General features: G+C 41.5%; 1 protein-coding gene across 5 annotated transcripts in view; it reads left to right on the top strand.

The window, feature by feature from the left end:
- The window catches only part of LOC147123367 (3',5'-cyclic-AMP phosphodiesterase 4D-like), a 480913-nt gene extending 463996 nt beyond the window's left edge, over window positions 1–16917 (top strand). For all 5 annotated transcript variants that reach the window (XM_085971653.1, XM_085971668.1, XM_085971676.1 and 2 more), the window contains 6 exons: window positions 989–1153; window positions 5833–5932; window positions 8196–8350; window positions 10095–10217; window positions 10504–10686; window positions 14388–16917. In XM_085971653.1, coding sequence (XP_085827779.1) covers window positions 989–1153; window positions 5833–5932; window positions 8196–8350; window positions 10095–10217; window positions 10504–10686; window positions 14388–14810 — 1149 coding nt within the window. In that variant the 3' untranslated portion in view covers window positions 14811–16917. The remainder of the gene's footprint in view (window positions 1–988; window positions 1154–5832; window positions 5933–8195; window positions 8351–10094; window positions 10218–10503; window positions 10687–14387) is intronic.
- Window positions 16918–19059: the final 2142 nt, after the last annotated feature.

A 19059-nucleotide genomic window follows, 5' to 3' on the forward strand; every position in this document is an offset into this window, starting at 1 on the left:
CTTGACCTATTTATTTTCAATTCTCCAATGCAGTACGGACAGTTATCTATCATTAACTACAAATACGCAAGCAATGGATATCATTGAAGATGATTTATAAAAATGTCAAAATCTATTCATTTAACCCCCCACTGGAATAGCATAAAAGCTGTGTGTGACTTGATGAATTTAGGATCTGACAGGTTTGTGATGAAACCAAGAGCAGCCTCCTTATCTAGTCTTTGAAACCGTTATAAAATGCCCTGGAAGCAAACAACCATTTCATAATTGATGCCTCAATTTACTGAGAATTATACTTGAGTCTAGACAGGCTCAAGAGGGGAGGGTGACTATTGTTTTATTTTTAGTTCTTTATAGTAATAGAATTGGAGCTGAACATTACAAATGTAGTGCTCACACACACACGCACTTGGGAACTGGTTATTTATAGCCATGTTTATTGATTCTTGGAAAGTATCTTTTTATGCTGTAGACATTTAGCTTATTGTACTATGAATCCCAGACAATTTCCTGTACATGTGCTCAGTCTGTAAAGAAAACAAAGACTTCTTTAAAATCTGTCAAATTCACATTCTTATTTAGAGAAATGCAGCCATGATTGGTTTTCTAATTAGAAAGCTCATTTTGGTGGCCTGGTGGCACAACTGGTTGGTGCTCTAACCAGCTGCATCCAAGAAGCATTGAACAAATCTATGCCTATAATTCCTTACATACCAAGTAGAAGCCAGGCACCTGTGCATGGGATTGGGGAATGAGAGTGAGTGACCTGGTGGGGCCAGCTGGTTATAGAGTTGCATTGGCAGGAGTCAGGGAATAGGCTTTTGCCCATCTACTTGACAGGGAATAATAATGACCCAAAAAGGTCTAAAGATAAAGGGTGAGAGAGGGGGAAGAGACAATACAAAAGCAAAGAGAACAAACTATTTCTGCATTATAGATTTTGTTGGTTTCAGTGGCCTAATTTGAGCCCCATTTTCACTACATTTAGGAGCGGGAATTATTAAAAACTTTCAAGATTCCAGCAGAAACTTTAATTAACTATTTGATGACCCTGGAAGACCATTATCATGCAGATGTGGCTTTTCATAATAACATTCATGCAGCAGATGTTGCTCAGTCCACTCATGTTCTACTATCAACACCTGCATTAGAGGTAAGCAGTACACTCTTTAAACATTTTTACTTTCCCAGATAAATTGGCATCTGTAAGCAGAGGAAGGTGCAAAGACATTTTTGTCATTAGGATAATGTCATTGTGTCCATTTCTGCTGGTAAAATAGCGACATGTATAAAGCTTAAATAAAAAAATGTGCATCAATGTGAAACAATATTGTAAAAGAGCATCTTCTGCAGAGCCAACTGCAGTGACTTATTCTAGGAACTGAACCTACATGAAGACATCCCAATGTGTTCACAGTTGACTTTAAGCATTGCTTTATGTGATGTGGTACTCCTATAAAAACTAAAATTGAGTTTTAAGATACACTCTAATGTATATTGTTCCTACTCTTAAACATAATTTTGAACATAAAATCTATTTCCAAGGTGCTAAAGTGTCTGAGTAGAATGTGCTTTTTAATGAAAAAATTGATTTTACCTGAATTTATCAATGTTTGTATGCATTCTTGGCTCAAACTACACTGTTGGTTACATTACATGGTACGTGCAGATACACACATTGAAGATCTTGCATAATTCTGGACATTCTGGTAGCACTGAGGGTTGATAGGGCAGAGTCATTCCTTGGTGGCTGAGATTGGGACAATATATATATGTTACACTTTTGGATATTTTACACTGGATATTTTTGGCTTCTGTATTTCAAACTATTCTTGTAGGTGAGCCTATGCTTCATGTATCCCAGAGATGTGTTTTACTTGCCCTGACATCTAGGTACAATCTAGGGTTTAAACTAAAATGGCAGGGGGTTGGGAACCTGAGCAGGGAGACAGAGGAAAGGGAAACAAGGATAAAAGCAAAAGATAGGAAGGAGAAAAACAAAAGTGGCAGTCAGAGAAATCAACGGTTTAAATCAAACGTGGCCACAGTAAATAATAATTCTAATAAGAGCGTTAAAAAAACAAGCCTGAAGGCTTTGTGTCTTAATGCGAGGAGCATTTGTAATAAGGTGGATGAATTGGCTGCGCAAATAGAGGTAAACGAATATGATTTGATTGGGATTACGGAAACGTGGCTCAAGGATGGCCAAGACTGGGAACTCAACACGAAGGGGTATTCGATATTCAGGAAAGATAGGCAAAAAGGAAAGGGAGGTGGGGTAGCATTACTGGTTAAAGAAGGGATTAACACAATTGTAATGAAGGATATTAGCTCTGATGATGTGGAATCTGTATGGGTAGAATTGAGGAATACTAAGGGGAAAAAAACGTTAGTGGGAGTGGTATATAGACCTCCAAACAGTAAGGCGGAGGTTGGGGATGGCATTAAAAGGGAAATTAAAGAAGCGTGCAATAAGGGCACAGCAGTCATCATGGGTGACTTTAATCTACATATAGATTGAGCCAACCAAATTAGTAACAATACTGTGGAGGAGGAATTCCTGGAGTGTTTACGGGATGGTTTCCTGGACCAATATGTCAAGGAACCAACCAGAGATCAGGCCATCTTAGACTGGGTATTATGTAACGAGAAAGGATTAATTAGCAATCTTGTTGTACGAGGCCCCTTGGGTCGGAGCGATCATAACATGATCGAATTCTTCATTAAGATGGAGAATGAAGTAGTTGACTCAAAGACTAGGGTCCTCAATTTAAATAAAGGAAACTACGATGGTCTGAGGAGTGAGTTGGGTAGGATTGATTGGGGAATGGCACTCAAAGGGTTGATGGTGGATAGGCAATGGCAAACATTCAAAGACCGAATGGATGAGCTACAGAATTTGTTCATCCCAGTTTGGCATAAAAATAAAACAAAAAAGGTGACTCAACCATGGCTAATAAGGGAAATTAGGGATAGCATAAGATCCAAGGAGAGGACATATAAATTGGCCAGAAAAAGCAATAATCCTGAGGATTGGGAGCAGTTTAGGATTCAACAAAGGAGGACAAAGGGATTAATTAAGAAAGGGAAAATAGAATATGAGAGTAAGCTATCAGGGAACATAAAAACTGACTGTAAAAGCTTTTATAGATATGTGAAGAGAAAAAGATTGGTGAAGTCAAGCGTAGGTCCCTTGCAGTCAGAATCAGGGGAATTTATAATGGGGAACAAAGAAATGGCAGACCAACTAAATACATATTTTGGTTCTGTCTTCACAAAGGAGAACACAAATAACCTCCCAGAGATGCCGGGGAACATAGGATCTGATGAAAGGGTGGAACTGAAAGAAATCAGCATTTGTAGGGAAATGGTGTTCGGAAAATTGATGGGATTGAAGGCCGATAAATCCCCAGGGCCTGATAATCTACATCCCAGGGTACCTAAGGAAGTGGCCCTAGAAATAGTGGATGCATTGCTCTGGAACAGTACCCATGGATTGGAGGGTAGCTAATGTTACCCCACTATTCAAAAAAGGTGGTAGAGAAAAAGCGGGGAATTATAGACCGGCAAGCCTGACATCGGTAGTGGGGAAAATGCTAGAGTCCATTATAAAAGATGTAATAGCAGAGCACTTGGAAAGCAGTGACAGGATCGGACAAAGTCCACATGGATTTACAAAAGGTATATCATGCTTGACTAACCTACTGGAATTTTTTGAGGATGTAACTGGTAAAATAGATAAGGGAGAACCAGTGGATGTGGTGTATTTGGACTTTCAGATGGCTTTCGATAAGGTCCCACATAAGAGATTAGCGTGCAAAATTAAGGCACATGGGATTGGGGGCAAGGTATTGACTTGGATAGAGAACTGGTTGGCAGACAGAAAGCAAAGAGTTGGAATTAACGGGTCGTTTTCCGAGTGGCAGGCAGTGACTAGTGGGGTACCGCAAGGATCGGTCCTAGGATCCCAGCTGTTCACAATATATATTAATGATCTAGACGAGGGAATTGGATGTAATATCTCCAAATTTGCAGACGACACAAAGCTGGGTGGGAGGGTATGCTGCGAGGAGGATGTCGGGAAACTCCAGTACGATTTGGACAGGTTGGGTGATTGGGCAGAAACATGGCAAATGCACTATAATGTGGATAAATGTGAGGTTATCCACTTTGGTGGCAAAAACAGGAAGGCAGATTATTATTTGAATGGCAATAGATTGGGAGAAGGGGAAGTGCAAAGAGACCTGGGTGTTCTTGTGCACCATTCGCTGAAGGTAAGCATGCAGGTGCAGCAGGCGGTTAAGAAGGCAAATGGTTTGTTGGCCTTCGTAGCAAGAGGGTTTGAGTACAGGAACAAGGATGTCTTGCTACAGTTGTACAGGGCCTTGGTGAGACCGCACCTTGAGTATTGTGTGCAGTTTTGGTCGCCTTACCTGAGGAAGGACGTTCTTGCCATGGAAGGAGTGCAGCGAAGATTCACCAGGCTGATACCCGGGATGGCAGGAATGACATATGAGGAGAGATTGTGTCGATTGAGCTTATACTCACTGGAATTTAGAAGATTGAGAGGGGATCTCATCGAAACCTATAACATTCTGTCAGGCCTGGACAGACTAGATGCAGGAAGGATGTTTCTGTTGGCCAGGGAGTCCAGAACCAGGGGTCATAGTTTAAGGATAAGGGGTAAGCCATTTAGGACTGAAATGAGGAGGAATTTCTTCACCCAGAGAGTGGTGAACCTGTGGAATTCTCTGCCACAGAGGGCGGTGGAGGCCAGTTCATTAAATATATTCAAGAAAGAGTTGGATATATTTCTTAAGGCTAAAGGGATCAAGGTATATGGGGAGAAGGCAGGGACAGGGTACTGAATTTGGATGATCAGCCATGTTCTCATTGAATGGCGGAGCAGGCTCGAAGGGCCGAATGGCCTACTCCTGCTCCTATCTTCTATGTTTCTATCATTGCATGCCTCAGACATGAACTGTGAACTCTTTTTCAGTTACTGGTTCTATCCCATGTCTTCACAGGAACCTCTTTGCCTTCTGAAGTCTACAGAACAAACAAATATATTAAACAGCAATAGAACACGCAGTAACATAATATATTTTACCGTATTTGTTCAGCTTAGCTTGTTCCTTATTATAATGGGAAATAATAAATAGCTTATGACTTTTGTGCTAAACTATGGAGGAATTAGTTTTCATTCATAGTGATACAATTCTTTTTCCTTTTCTCACAAACCACAGAATTTATTTTGTGTAGCTAACTTACTCGTAAGTTGCAGACAGACTCCCTCTTTGAATGATAGAATCATTGGGTGTGATTTTAACTTTTGGCAATATTGCAAAACAAATGATATCTGATCGGTTGCCTGTTATACACATGCCCAATTTTCTTTCCATGGACTTCAATGTATAATGGAAGCCTAAATATAAGGACACAGCGTGTGACTTTGAAATGGGGACCAAATTATGTCAATGCTTCATGGTCCAATTATCTTCCAGCCTCTAACACTGCTTCACCTGAGGACTGCACTTGGTCTTATCTCCTCATGCACAATATCACTAGTATATTTCACTAGTATGTTATATATATATTATATATATATATTCAAATACACACATTAATCTGGATGCTCATTTAAAAAATACATAAGATCACTTTAAGTTGGAACAAACTGAGAAAAAGTTTTTTGATGTATAAATATTACTGCTATCTTCAAAGAGTTGAGATCATAGAGATAGCAATAAATATCAGACGAAACTGCTGGAGGCATTGTGACTGGTTCCCAATCTTCCTAATCTGTCATATTTGGACGTTTTGTTTCCATAGGCTGTCTTCACGGATCTGGAGATCCTTACTGCAATATTTGCAAGTGCTATTCATGATGTAGATCACCCTGGGGTCTCAAACCAGTTTCTCATCAACACAAGTGAGTGTGCTGTTACCATTTAACTGCCAATTGACAGTATTCAGAGTGCAAGGCACTGGCCATGTCTGCCTTTGGTTTGGAGAGTTAGACGGTTTGCTTGGCATACTTTCTTGTCTTCTGTCAAAATTATTTCTGTGTGGGAGTGAGATAATAGAGAATCTAGATTCCCGGCCTCAGCTGTCTGACTGTGAGAGGCAGGTGCTTCCTCGCAGGTCAGGTGGGCAAATACAGGAAACTCTCATTTAAACAGCACCTAAATATCCAGAATTCTCTATTAACCGGCAAAATTCATACTCCGAAAACACCTCAATAACCGGAATTGTTGCCAAGTCCAAGTCTCCCACGGTGGCCGAGTTAGTCAGTGGGGGTAGTTCTCTAAACTGCCACTACTCGGCTTCTTGGCACTGTCAGAAGTCAGAACACCTCAATAACAGGAGTCTGACTCTTTGTTTGTTAAAAATAGCCTCGGTAGATAACCCTCTCCGTCATCCGGAATTTTTAATCAACCGGCACCATCCCGGTCCCGTCGGTGCCGGATACCAGAGAGTTTCCTGTAAAGATGAGATTCCTTATAGAGAGCTATCACGTACCTTGTAGTAGATTATTTCACAGTGAAATTGTCAGAAGATGAGAGCAGATCAGCCTGCTCCTTCGTAAAGATGGTGAGCAGACAAATCACAGGATAATTATGGATGAGGAAGTTTGTTCGGCCATCTTGAAACATCCATCCAAAGTGATTCCAATGATACTCCCCCTCCATTGTAGCTTCCAATTGGAGAAATTGGGGGTGGGAGGGAGAACCAGCCACAGCAGCAAGTTGTCACATGAGGGGCAGCATTCACTGAGGTTAGGTTTCTTGCTTAAGCTCCTGGCCTGGAAGTGGTGGGTGACGGCAAAGGGAGAGAAAAAATATCACAAGTATTGGACCCAAACATAAATAATGATATAGATCAAAATTATAAACTAAGAATGACACACGCCTGCATGTACGCTGCCACCTCGAGAAATGGCTCGCTCTTCTCCAGGAAGCTGCACTCATCTCATGTCAACCTCATGGACAGTTAGTAGGGTGACACACATTTCAGCTGGGATTGAAGATAAAAATTCTCACTATTTGAAATTTACTGCTGAACATATCATCTCTGATTCATCACTGGTTATGGACAGAGGGGTTTAAACACTTCCATTTTCTTTTTAGGGGTTAAAAATTAAAGAGAAGTTTCAGACATTAAAAATTCAAGCATTTAAACCAGACAAGCACAGTCATATTGACATATTGCAAAAAAAACAGAAATGAAAAAAAAAAGTTTTTAAGTGAGTTCTGGAGGATTCTGTGAGTTTATTATCAAGAAATGTTTTGTGAGGGCACAGATTCCATGGCATTGTTTAAGTCTGAGTGTGTATTAATCCTGTGGCTGACCTGTGGTAAAAATGGTTGGTGGTGACTCATTTATATACTAATAATTAAAAAAGAACAGATTAGCATACTGGTAACAGTGAAGAGATCACAAGAATAACAAGTACACTTGAATGCTAGAGTGTTAAGTAGGCAGATGACACAGGGATTTATTTAGGTTCACAAAATCCAGAACAGCTAGTGTGATTTTTCTTTATTTAAAAAAAACGATGATCTTATTACCATAATGTTCTTCATATACAAGGAGTTCAAAATGATATTTTATTCATACCACTACAGTCTAATGGTAGACTTAGTGCTACTCCCAAGGTATTTAGAGTCACCTTAGGCTACATTACTGAAAGGTAGATTAAACAGTATCTTCATGTGTAAGGTGTAGAGCAGATGGAATGAGAATGCTTAATAACACTACCTGATCAATGGAAATTACTTCAGATGGTTTGTGTGAGATCTTTTTGTTCTTTGCAACAATTTGTTACTGTACAGCTATATATATATATGAAACGTTCCAATGATTTCTCTCCCTACAAAAAATAGCATTTTCTCAAAAAAAAAGAAATGAAAATGGTAGATCCTTAGTGTCACTTTATTGGAACACATCCAATTAATGCTGTAGTTGTGTGAATACTGATCATGTGTCAGGCTATCCATCATACTATCCATTATCAATTGGCAACAAAATTTATGTTAAGTGTGTAGGATTATTCAAACTGATGACAAGTATACTGTCAGTATGACATAGATGAATGTGAATAGTATTCAGATACTTGATGGTACTAACATTCAATACTTATATCCCTCTCTCTCTCTCTTTTCCCCATCCCTATTAATTTGCACGCTCTCCAGACTCAGAACTTGCCTTGATGTACAATGACTCATCAGTGCTGGAGAACCATCATTTGGCTGTTGGCTTTAAACTGCTGCAGGAAGAGAACTGCGATATTTTCCAGAATTTGACTAAAAAACAAAGACAGTCGCTTAGGAAGATGGTCATTGACATTGTAAGTTGAAGCTTTAAAGCTTACTGTTTAAATTAAGTCTCTATCTCTTTTTCTAATATTCTCTATTTAGGTCCATTTTGGATTTTGTGTTTTTCTAAATTTTAATGTGGGTCTAAAAGACGTGAGAAAAATGCCTACTCTGATTCTCCTTGTTGATCTCTATTATATTATAGTATGGAATTTAAAAGTATGGCTTCCAGAAAATTAATTGTAATTAGCAATTAAACCAGCAATATTTTTCTTGTTCCTTTATTTCTTAATGGTGGGGAAGCACATTGGGAATCACTGGGCTGGATTGTGCTGCTGCTGCTGACTCGCAGTAGTGCTCCGAGCAGTGCTACTGCAATTTTCAACCCAAAGATAGAGTAAAATACCATACAGTGACATTAGGAAGCAACTTCGGACCTTGAGAAAGGATCGAGCTGCTCCACCTCATTTTAACCCAATGTGTTCAGTCTGTTAGTGGACCCACCAAGCCCAAAGTGTTCACTCTGAGTGAAACATAAAACCAAAAGCACTCACTCTTTTGGGTGAATGGATCAGTCGTAAAGAGTTTACTTATCCTTATTTGAAGTTGGAGTCTGATCTAAATTGGACTAGTAGTATTTCAGAAAAACTGCTTACACCTTGGGAGCTATATTGTTCTAGAATCATAGAATGGTTACAGCACAGAAGGAGGCCATTTGGCCCGTCGAACCCGTGCCAGCTCTCTGCAAGAGCACTTCAGATAGTCCCACTTTCCCGCCCTTTCCCCGTAGCCTGGCAATTTTTTGTCCTTCAGGAACTTGTCCAATTCCTTTTTGAAAGCCATGATTGAATCTTCCTCCACCACCCTCTCAGCCAGTGCATTCCAGACCCTAACCACTCGCTGCGTAAAAACATTTTTCTTCATGTCGCCTTTGGTTCTTCTGCCAATCACCTTAAATCTGTGTCCTCTGGTTCTCGACCCTTCCGCCAATGGGAACAGTTTCGCTCTATCTACTCTGTCTAGACCCCTCATGATTTTGAACACCTCTATCAAATCTCCTCTCAACCTTCTCTGCTCTAAGGAGAACAATTCCAGCTTTTCCAGTCTATCCACATAACTGAAGTCCCTCATCTCTGGAACCATTCTTGTAAATCTTTTCTGCACCCTCTCTAAGGCCTTCACATACTTCCTAAATTGCCTCATCAAAAAACTCAATCAAGTTAGTTAAAAACGATTTGCCTCTAACAAATCCATGCTGGCTTTCCTTAATTAATTCGCACTTGTCCAATTGACTGTTAATTTTGTTCCTGATTATCGTTTCCAAAAGCTTCCCCACTACCGAGGTTAAACTGACTGGCCTGTAGTTGCTGGGTTTATCCTTGCACCCTTTTTTGAACAAGGGTGTAAAATTTGCAATTCTCCAGTCGTCTGGCACCACCCCCATATATAAGGAGGATTGGAAGATTATGGCCAGTAACTCCGCAATTTCCACCTTTACTTCCCTCAGCATCCTAGGATGCATCCCAAAAGGTCCTGGTGACTTATCTACTTTAAGTACAGCCAACCTTTCTAGTACCTCCTCTTTATCAATTTTTATCCCATCCAGTATCTCAACTACCTCCTCTTTCACTATGACTTTGGCAGCATCTTCTATTTATAGTTCTATATCATAATGAGTTTGTATTGGGTTTGTATGACTTGCAATGCCCCACTGAGGAGCACAGTTTTTTTTAAACTAAAACTATTTGCTAATGGTTTTCAAACCTCATATTTCAGGTTCTTGCTACAGACATGTCCAAACACATGAACTTACTGGCTGACTTGAAAACAATGGTAGAAACTAAAAAGGTGACCAGTTCTGGAGTACTCCTCCTGGACAACTACTCAGATAGAATACAGGTATCAAACAATTTATTCAATTCAGAAAGAAAATCAAAAATATAGACAGATAAAAGGCATCATCCTCTTTATCATATGTTTTGTGTAAAGTGATTGCAGTGGGAGAAAGATATTATAAATATTTTATTTATTTATATATTGTAATTGTTATAACTGAATATTTGTGAACATTTTAGATTTACCTATGGATTAATAGTGACGTCCTACTGACCAATATTAATCAATTATATGTAGCTGCAATTCTATTTTATAAGTGAGTTGAAAACTATTTTATTTAATAATCTAGGTTCTGCAAAACATGGTGCACTGTGCAGACTTAAGCAATCCCACAAAACCTCTGCAACTGTACCGACAATGGACAGATAGAATAATGGAAGAGTTCTTTCGCCAAGGAGACCGAGAAAGGGAAAGGGGAATGGAAATAAGTCCCATGTGTGATGAGCACAATGCCTCCATTGAAAAATCACAAGTAGGTGAACCTGGCAGCCTTCACTGTGATCTCAAGCCCTGAGCTTCAAATCCAGCAGTGCTCTTCTCTGCATAGTTGAATAATTTAGTTATAAACCTAAACTGCTTATCCAATATATTTGTTATCTTATGTAAGATTTTCTGGGGGAAAAAACATGCCTTCACAACATAGAATGATACAGCATAGAAGGAGGCCATTCAGCCCATTGTGCCTGTGCCAGCTGTTTGGTAGAGCGATCCAACTAATCCCACTCCCCCCGTTCTTTCCCCATAGCCCTGTAATTTTTTTCAGATTTATCCAATTTCCTTTTGAATGTTATTATTGAATCTGCTTTCGCCACCCTTTCAGGCAGTGCATTCCAGATCACAACAACTCACTGTAAAAAAAAATTTCATCATGTCGCCTCTGGTTCTTTTGACAATCACATTAAATCTCTGGTTACCGACCCTTCCGCCACTGGAAACAGTTTCTCCTTATTTACTCAATCAAACCCGTTCATGATTTTGAACACCTGTGTCAAATCTCCTCTTAACCTTCTCTGCTCGAAGGAGAACAACTCCAGTCTCTCCACATAACTGAAGTCCCTCATCCCTGGTATCATTCTAGTAAATCTAAGGCCTTGACAGCCTTCCTAAAGTGTGGTGCCCAGAATTGAACACAATACTCCAGCTGAGGCCTAACCAGTGTTTTATAAAGGTTTAGCATAACTTCCTTGCTTTTGTGTTCTATGGGCTGGATTTTGTCAATGAGGACGTGATGGAGGCGGGACTCCCACTTTTTGGGCTGTAGCCCTGCCTCCACCACCTTGTGGCCAACCCACGCTATTTTCCCTTGATTGACCTTGTTAGGCCCGCCCAGCGGGCTCAGCAGGCCAATTAAGGGACACCTGGTTACTGGTGACGTCAGTGATTGACATTTCATCTGTCAAGAGCTTTTGACAGATAAAAAATCAGCGTTTGACAGCTCTGTGAAGCTGTCACACACTGACAATCTGTCTTCTAACTTGAGTCCTTCTACTCAGACTCAGGTAGAGATCTCTCCAGACCAGAAAGCAGAATGCTGCAGATTTTGACATTTCAGCGGCCATTCTGCTTTCTGTGCCGGTGAGATGAGGGACTCCCGAGAACTGAAGGAAAGAAGCCTGCAGGAGAATGTAAAGGTAAGTAAAACTTATTAAAACACTTTACACACACCTCACACACTTACCTCTGCACACGGGCACCCATCACTCACCTGCACAACGGACATCTCGACCCCTCCAACCCCTGCAGACCGACGGTCCGCCTCGCTAACTTGGCGTGGTTCGGAGCCGTCGGGAAGCCCACACTTCAGGGCTAAAAATAGGGATTAGGCAAAAAACTGCCTGTTAACTACCTGTTAACAGGCAGTTAATTGGCACTAATCCCCTTCCCGCCTCGGGGAGGCGGCTCCCAGCACAGGTCGGATATCCGCCTCCTGGGACATTGGCACGGAGGCGTGATGGGGTCGTGCCCCCCGATTCTGCAATTTTCCCACCACTCCCACCTCCAAAGGGCTTGGAAATTTGAGCCCTATGCCTCTAATTAATAAAACCAAGATCCCATGTGCCTTTTTAAACAGCCTTCTCAACTTACCCTGCCACCTTCACTTTCCATTCACACAAAATGCTTAATAATATTTTGGACTGAATTTTAATGGGGTAGGCGGGTTGGGGGTGGGAGACTCCAAGGCGGTTGAGGGAACGGTTTTCCGCAGACACTGCCGAATTTAATGCCAGGGCCTGATTAGCATGGGAAGCCTCTGTTTCCCACTCGCGGCCAGGTCAGATTGAGATCTGGCTATCACTGGACGGGTAGGCCTGTGGCACGAGGCCGCAGAGAGGAGGGAGGAATTGGGTGGGGCCAGGTTCGGCTGAAGGAGCGGGGGTGGGGCGTGGGTGAATCTGAAAATATCAGGGGTGGTCGGAGGTGCAAGGGGGGGTGGGGTGGGGAATCTGAAGACATTGGAGGTGGCCGGAGGAATGGGCAGGAGGGGTCTGAAGACATTGGGGAGTGAGGGATCGCAAAAAGATCAGGGGGAGGCAGAGATTGCGGGCCTGGAGCAGCGGGGGGCAGGGGGGAGGCAGAGATCGCGGGCCTGGAGGACTGGGGGGGGGAGGGGCAGAGATCACGGGCCTGGAGGAGGGGGGGAGGGAAGGAAGAGATCGCGGGCCTGGAGGAGCGGGGAGAGGGGGGCAGAGATCGCGGGCCTGGAGGAGTTGGGGGGGGGGGAATCAGAGATTGCAGGCCTGGAGGAGTCAGGGGGGGTGGGGGGGAGGCAGAGATCGCAGGCCTGGAGGAGCGGGGGGCGGGGGGGTGGAAGAAATCGCGGGCCTAGAACAGCGGGGTGGGGGGCATGGGGGAGGCAGAGATTGCAGGCCTGGAGGAGTGGGGGGGGAGGTAGAGATCGCGGAGGCAGGGGAGGCAGAGATCGCAGGCCTTGAGGAGTTGGGGGGGGAGGCAGAGATCGCGGGCGTCGGGGGGGTGGAGGCAGAGATCGCGGGCCTGGAGGAGTTGGGGGGGAGGCAGGGATCGCGGGCCTGGAGGATGGGGGAGGGGCCTCGTGCGGGGGTCAGAGGCCTGGGGGTGGAGGGAGGCTGGAATCATGGCATAGGGTGCTGGGAAGAGTCGTGGAGGAGGATCAGAGGCCTCGTTGGGGAGGGGGGGGCGGTCTCCGATCGTGGGGGGTGGGTTAGGTAGGGACCCTGGATCCAGCAGTCCTCGCCTTGCATTAGCTGGCGGGTTTCACAAGGCATGCAAAACCCGACCAGCTAAAGTTAAATACAAAATGGAGGTTAAAGCATAGGCTTCGAGCCTATTATAATATTTAAATAGACAACCTGTCTCCTGGCAGCAGATTGGCTGCCCACCTCCCGTCCGGCTTCCGCTAAAACCAGAAGTGGGCAGGTTGGAGGTGGTTTCAGGTAGGGATTCACATTTTTAACACTTTAAATACCCACTCGCCCCCAGTCCACCCGATTTTTTAGGTTAAAATTCCCCCCTTTGAATCTACAGATGTATGCAATAATTATGTGCTATTGACTGGTATTAAATTTAACATCAGGGTTCTTTCTCTTTTCTCTATCTCTCTCACACACGTACACATCCTTAGCATCATTAACCCTTGCTTGGTTCTCAGTAATTTAACCCTCGCTTGGTTTTCAGTTATTTAACCCTTGTTTGGTTCTCAGTAATTTAACCCTCACTTGGTTCTCAGTAATTTAACCCTCGCTTGGCTCTCAGTAATTTAACCCTCGCTTGGTTCTCAGTAATTTAACCCTCGCTTGGTTCTCAGTAATTTTGTCTTCTCTTGGCTCCATCTCCCTGTTTCCTTCCGTGCTTCTCCTATAGTCTTTAATTTTCCCACTCTGGAGGCCTAAAATCAACAGCAATAGCATCACCTAGTATTAATGCATGATAAAGCAATCTATAGCTCTGACCTAAGAAACAAATGCTGTATGTGGCACTTTGTTTCTGCGTATACTAGTGTTGTCACGGTTCATTACTGAATCTTTACAGGCCTGCATTTCGAATCTTGGGGCAAAACTATTCAGTAGCTAGGATGGTCTGCAAAATTAAATATGAAGATCACTGGAAAAGGTTACTGTTGAGAGTGAAGCATTATGTAGTGCAAACCATTCACGGTTGTAACTGAAAATCTAATTTTCATTTACTTTCTAACAGGTGGGTTTCATCGACTACATTGTCCATCCTTTATGGGAGACATGGGCTGACCTAGTCCATCCTGATGCACAGGACATATTAGATATACTGGAGGATAATAGAGAATGGTATCAGAGCACAATTCCACAGAGCCCTTCACCTGTCACTGGTGATGATGGGGTGGGACGGCCAGGACAAGTGGACAAGTTCCAGTTTGAGTTAACACTAGAGGAAGATGTTGAATCAGATACTGAAAAAGACAGCGCTGGTAGCCAGGGTGAGGATGACAACAGCTATAGTGACTCCAAGACTCTTTGTACCCAGGACTCTGAATCAACAGAAATTCCACTGGATGAGCAAATAGATGATGAAGAGGGTGCAATGGATGCCTCTAGGGAGCAGAAGGCAGAGGAGGAAGAAGAGGAGAACGCTATAGATACATAACAATGTTGATGGAAAAGGTATCTTGGAAGCAGCTTCCAAGCACATGTGTAGCTACAGCCAAGGCCAAGTCTCATCCTCATCTACCAGTCCTTTTATATCACAAAGTCTGGAATCATCTAGATGACTCTGTACTCAGGAATAACATGTCAGAATTTCAGCTCCACACCATCATTACAGCACGGGGAATCCATTTCAAAACTGGTTGATCATTACTACTCTCAGATTCATGAATCTGAAATAGGAATGGATTGCTTTTGGTAGGACAAAAATATTAAACCAAATGTGGGTTTTGTTTTCACAAAGCTGTAGAGGTTTGAGCTTTTTCATTTACAGATGAGAAGAAAGTATGGAAATCCATTTATGAGATTATGCTAAGGACACTGGTTTCATCAAATACTTCAGCAATGAAGTTTGAAATGCACAGTATTGTATGAGACTGGAGTCAGTGAAGATCTGTCACCAGTCAGAAGATCGATCATTTATGGAAATCATGACACGTTTTATAATTTCAAGTCTTCCTTGAAACCTGACTGTAAAAACTGTGCAGCTAGAAGCTGTACTGACCTCTTTTTGTATCATATGTAATACAGAGAACTTTTTTAGATTTTACTTTTATTAATACAGATTTATGGAGGTATTATATTTAAAAATACTTTGAAGTTTCATCTGTTATTATTAGATATTACAAGTAACTTGCAAGTTCTCTGTACAGTTCTGTAATGCTGAGCACGAGTAGTTCTTTACCATCTTACACCTTGTGATTTTATCACTTTAATACCGTTTCAAGCAGTTAATCTCTGGGGATTAAACACAAATACCGCACAACCTAGACGCTACATGTTTCTCACTTTTCCTTTACTGTAACGATTGTGTTAAAAGGCATTGGATTCAAAGTAAACACTGTTTATTTATATGCTGCCCAGACAGTTACTGGAAACACCTTGAAAGCAGACAATCAACCTTGATAGGCCGTCTCAGGAGTTGGGGATAAAATGCACTGAATTTCACAACACTCACATTTTCTTGCCAAAATGTGCTTGTGAGCTGTGAGCTGCGCACTGCTTGTAAAAATAATACAAAAGAAGTTACATTGCATTAAATAGCTTTAAAATTCCAGTGAAATATTTCCATATTCTGTAGAGCTGTGTAGACTACTGTATAGCAGTGTACAGAGACTCCAAATTAGTACACTTTAGCTTGCAAGTTACTGTACCAATATAAAGCTTTCTCTGCCTCCCTCCCCCCCCCCCTAACATGGATATCATGGTGAGAGTATGTAGGTGGAACAAACTGTAAAACTTGAATAGGTCTGGCTGTTAAAGAGCACCTATTGAATGAGGTTATTTTACTGCATTATTTAATTTTGTTGCCATACTTTTTTTTTCCTCACCAGACGACCTTACTTGTAATCCAGTCTTGTTTGTCTCTGTTTACAACCATGTATTTATTGAACTGTACATACTGTAATGTTTATTGTAAATTATTGATTCTTATTATAACATAATTCCTAATGGGGTGGTGTTACTGTATTGGAAACTCCTGGTGAAAGAATGAATATACTTATTCCTGTAAATTTGTCTTCTGTAATATGTCACCTATAGCTTGGCTAAGGAGAACTTTGAGGAAATCGACACTTGATGTAGAATGGTTGCAGGTCTTTGGCCCCAGGGCTGTGCCTTAACTTTCTCCAATATATTGCTACTGTCTGCTGCATTTCAAAGCGTACTAGCTGAGTGACAGTTCGATGAAAGGGGAGATTCTTTCCTAAAAAAAACAGAGCCTCCTTTTTTGACACGCAAACTGTAGATTTCAGCAGCCCTGGCCCAAAGGAATTGGACATTTTTATTGTTTATTGAATTAAATAGTAATAAAAGGGATTATACAGACAGAATGTTATCTATAGAGACTCCTGAACAATTTATTTTGTTTTGAATATGTCTTTAGAGCATCAACTTGTCTGGAGGTTGCAAACGAAGAACCTTGCAATGTTTTCCTAGTCTCTTACAGTCGATGGTATAGTACTGTATATCACGCTGAGAAACCTTCATAAAATGTTTTTATATGCAATGAAAAAAATAAAAGCATGAGTTGATTCTACTTAAAACAATGCTACTTTACTTATTTAATATATATAAAGCAGGTTGAAGAGGTGAAATTGGTCTTCAGGGGTAAAAAATGGACGATAACAAATCGTCACTGCCGCTGAAGACCAATTTTGAGTCAGGGTATAATGCCAAGGATTCTCTGTACCTATCAGATTTTGCTACTTAATTATACAACTTATTGATATCAAAACATAATTAATGATATCTGAAGATTCATTGCTATTTTAGTAAGGACTCCAACTGAACAAAAGAAAAGCATTTTCCACCACATCCTCTCTTTTAAATTTACTTTCTTACCTGCTGCAGGTTTCCTCCAACACTATCTACAATTCCTGACTGGAATGTAGGATTTGATCTCCCAGCCCATCTCCCTGACAATACAGTTGAAGTGTGCAAAGTCATGAGTACAAAGCTATATTGTCTTCACAGCGCAGTGTATTAAGATACCAACCTGTTAACCGAAAACCCATGAATGATTTTGGAGTTTACACTGAAATTTTGAATTTATAAGACGACTTCTTAAATACAATTGAAAATATAAAATGCCAATCTACAAAATGTGGAATAGCTAATAGTTTGAAAAATGCTGACAGGCCAAAAAAGTTGACAATGCAAAAAAAAAAACATGCAATTAAAATGTAGGCCTGAATAAATGCCTATCACCAAGGCCATTGCTTCAAGGTGACTGAAAAAATGTAATTCTAGGGTACTGTAGCATAGTGGTTCTGTTACTAGGCTGCTAATCCAGAGAATGTCAGTTCAAATACCACCATGGCAGTTTGAGAATTTGAATTCAGATTTTAAAAAGCTGGTACCAGTAAAAGTGACCATGAAGTTGTTGGGCTGTCATAAAAAAACAAACTGGCTCACAAATGTCCTTTAGGGAAGGAAACCTGCCATCTTTACATGGCCTGGCCTATATGTGACTCCAGTCCAATACCAAAATGATTGACTCTTAACTGTCCTCTGCAGTGGCCTACCAAGGCACTCAGTTGTATCAAACCCCTAGAAAGAATTTTTTTTTAAAAAATGGACGGACCACTTAGTTGCAACCTAGACATCGAATCAGGACACGGTAAAGGCATACCCAACCCAGTTGACCATGCAAATGAAGACATTCGATAAGGTGCCACACAAGAGGTTGTTACACAAGATTAGGGCTCATGGGATTGGGGGTAATATATTAGTGTGGATTGAGGATTGGTTAACTGACAGAAAATAGAGAGTAGGAATAAACGGTTTATTTTTGTGTTGGCAGGGTGTAACTAGTGGAATGACGCAAGGATCAGTCCTTGGGTCTCAGCTATTTATATCAATGACTTAGGTAAGGGGACAGAGTGTAATATATCCAAGCTTGCTGATGATACAAAGCTAGGTGAGAAAGTAAGCTGTGAGGAGGCTGCAAAGGGATTGGACAAGAAGGTGGTAGATGGAGTATAATATGGGGAAGTGTGAAATTATTCCCTTTGGTAGGAAGAATGGCAAAGCAGAATATTTTTTAAAAGATGAGAAACTAGTAAATGTTGGTATACAGAGTGATTTGGGGGTCCTTGTACATGAATTCACAGAAAGTTAACATGCAGGTACAGAAAGCAATTAGTAAGGCAAATGGTGTATTAGCTTTTATTGAAAAGGGGTTGGATTATAAGAGCAAAGAAGTCTTGCTGCAATTATATAGGGCTTTGGTGAGACCACACCTAGATTACGGTGTACAGTTTTGGTATACTTGCCTTAAAGGGGTGCAACGAAGGTTCACTAGATTGATTCCGGGGTGAGAGGGCTGTCCTATGATGAGAGATTGTGTAGAATGGGCCTATACTCTCTGGAGTTTAGAAGAATGAGAGGTGATCTCATTGAAACGTATTAAATTCTTAGAGGACTTGACAGAGTAGATGCTGAGAGACTATTTCTCCTGGCTGGAGAGTCAAGAACGAGGTTTCATAGTCTCAGGATAAGAGAAGTTTCTTCATTCAGTGGGTTGTGAATCTTTGGAATTCTCTACCCCAGAGGGCTGTGGCTGCTCAGTCAATGAGTATATTCAAGACTGAGAGCAATGGATTTTTGGACACTAAGGAAATTAAGTGATCTGGGGATAGGGTGGGAAAGTGGAGTTGACATAGAAGTTCAGCCATGACCTTATTGAA

The sequence above is a fragment of the Somniosus microcephalus genome, chromosome 2 (genome assembly GCF_052327205.1).
Source record: "Somniosus microcephalus isolate GS21.2 chromosome 2, FLI_Smic_1.0, whole genome shotgun sequence".
In the NCBI taxonomy this organism is placed as follows: Eukaryota; Metazoa; Chordata; class Chondrichthyes; order Squaliformes; family Somniosidae; genus Somniosus; species Somniosus microcephalus.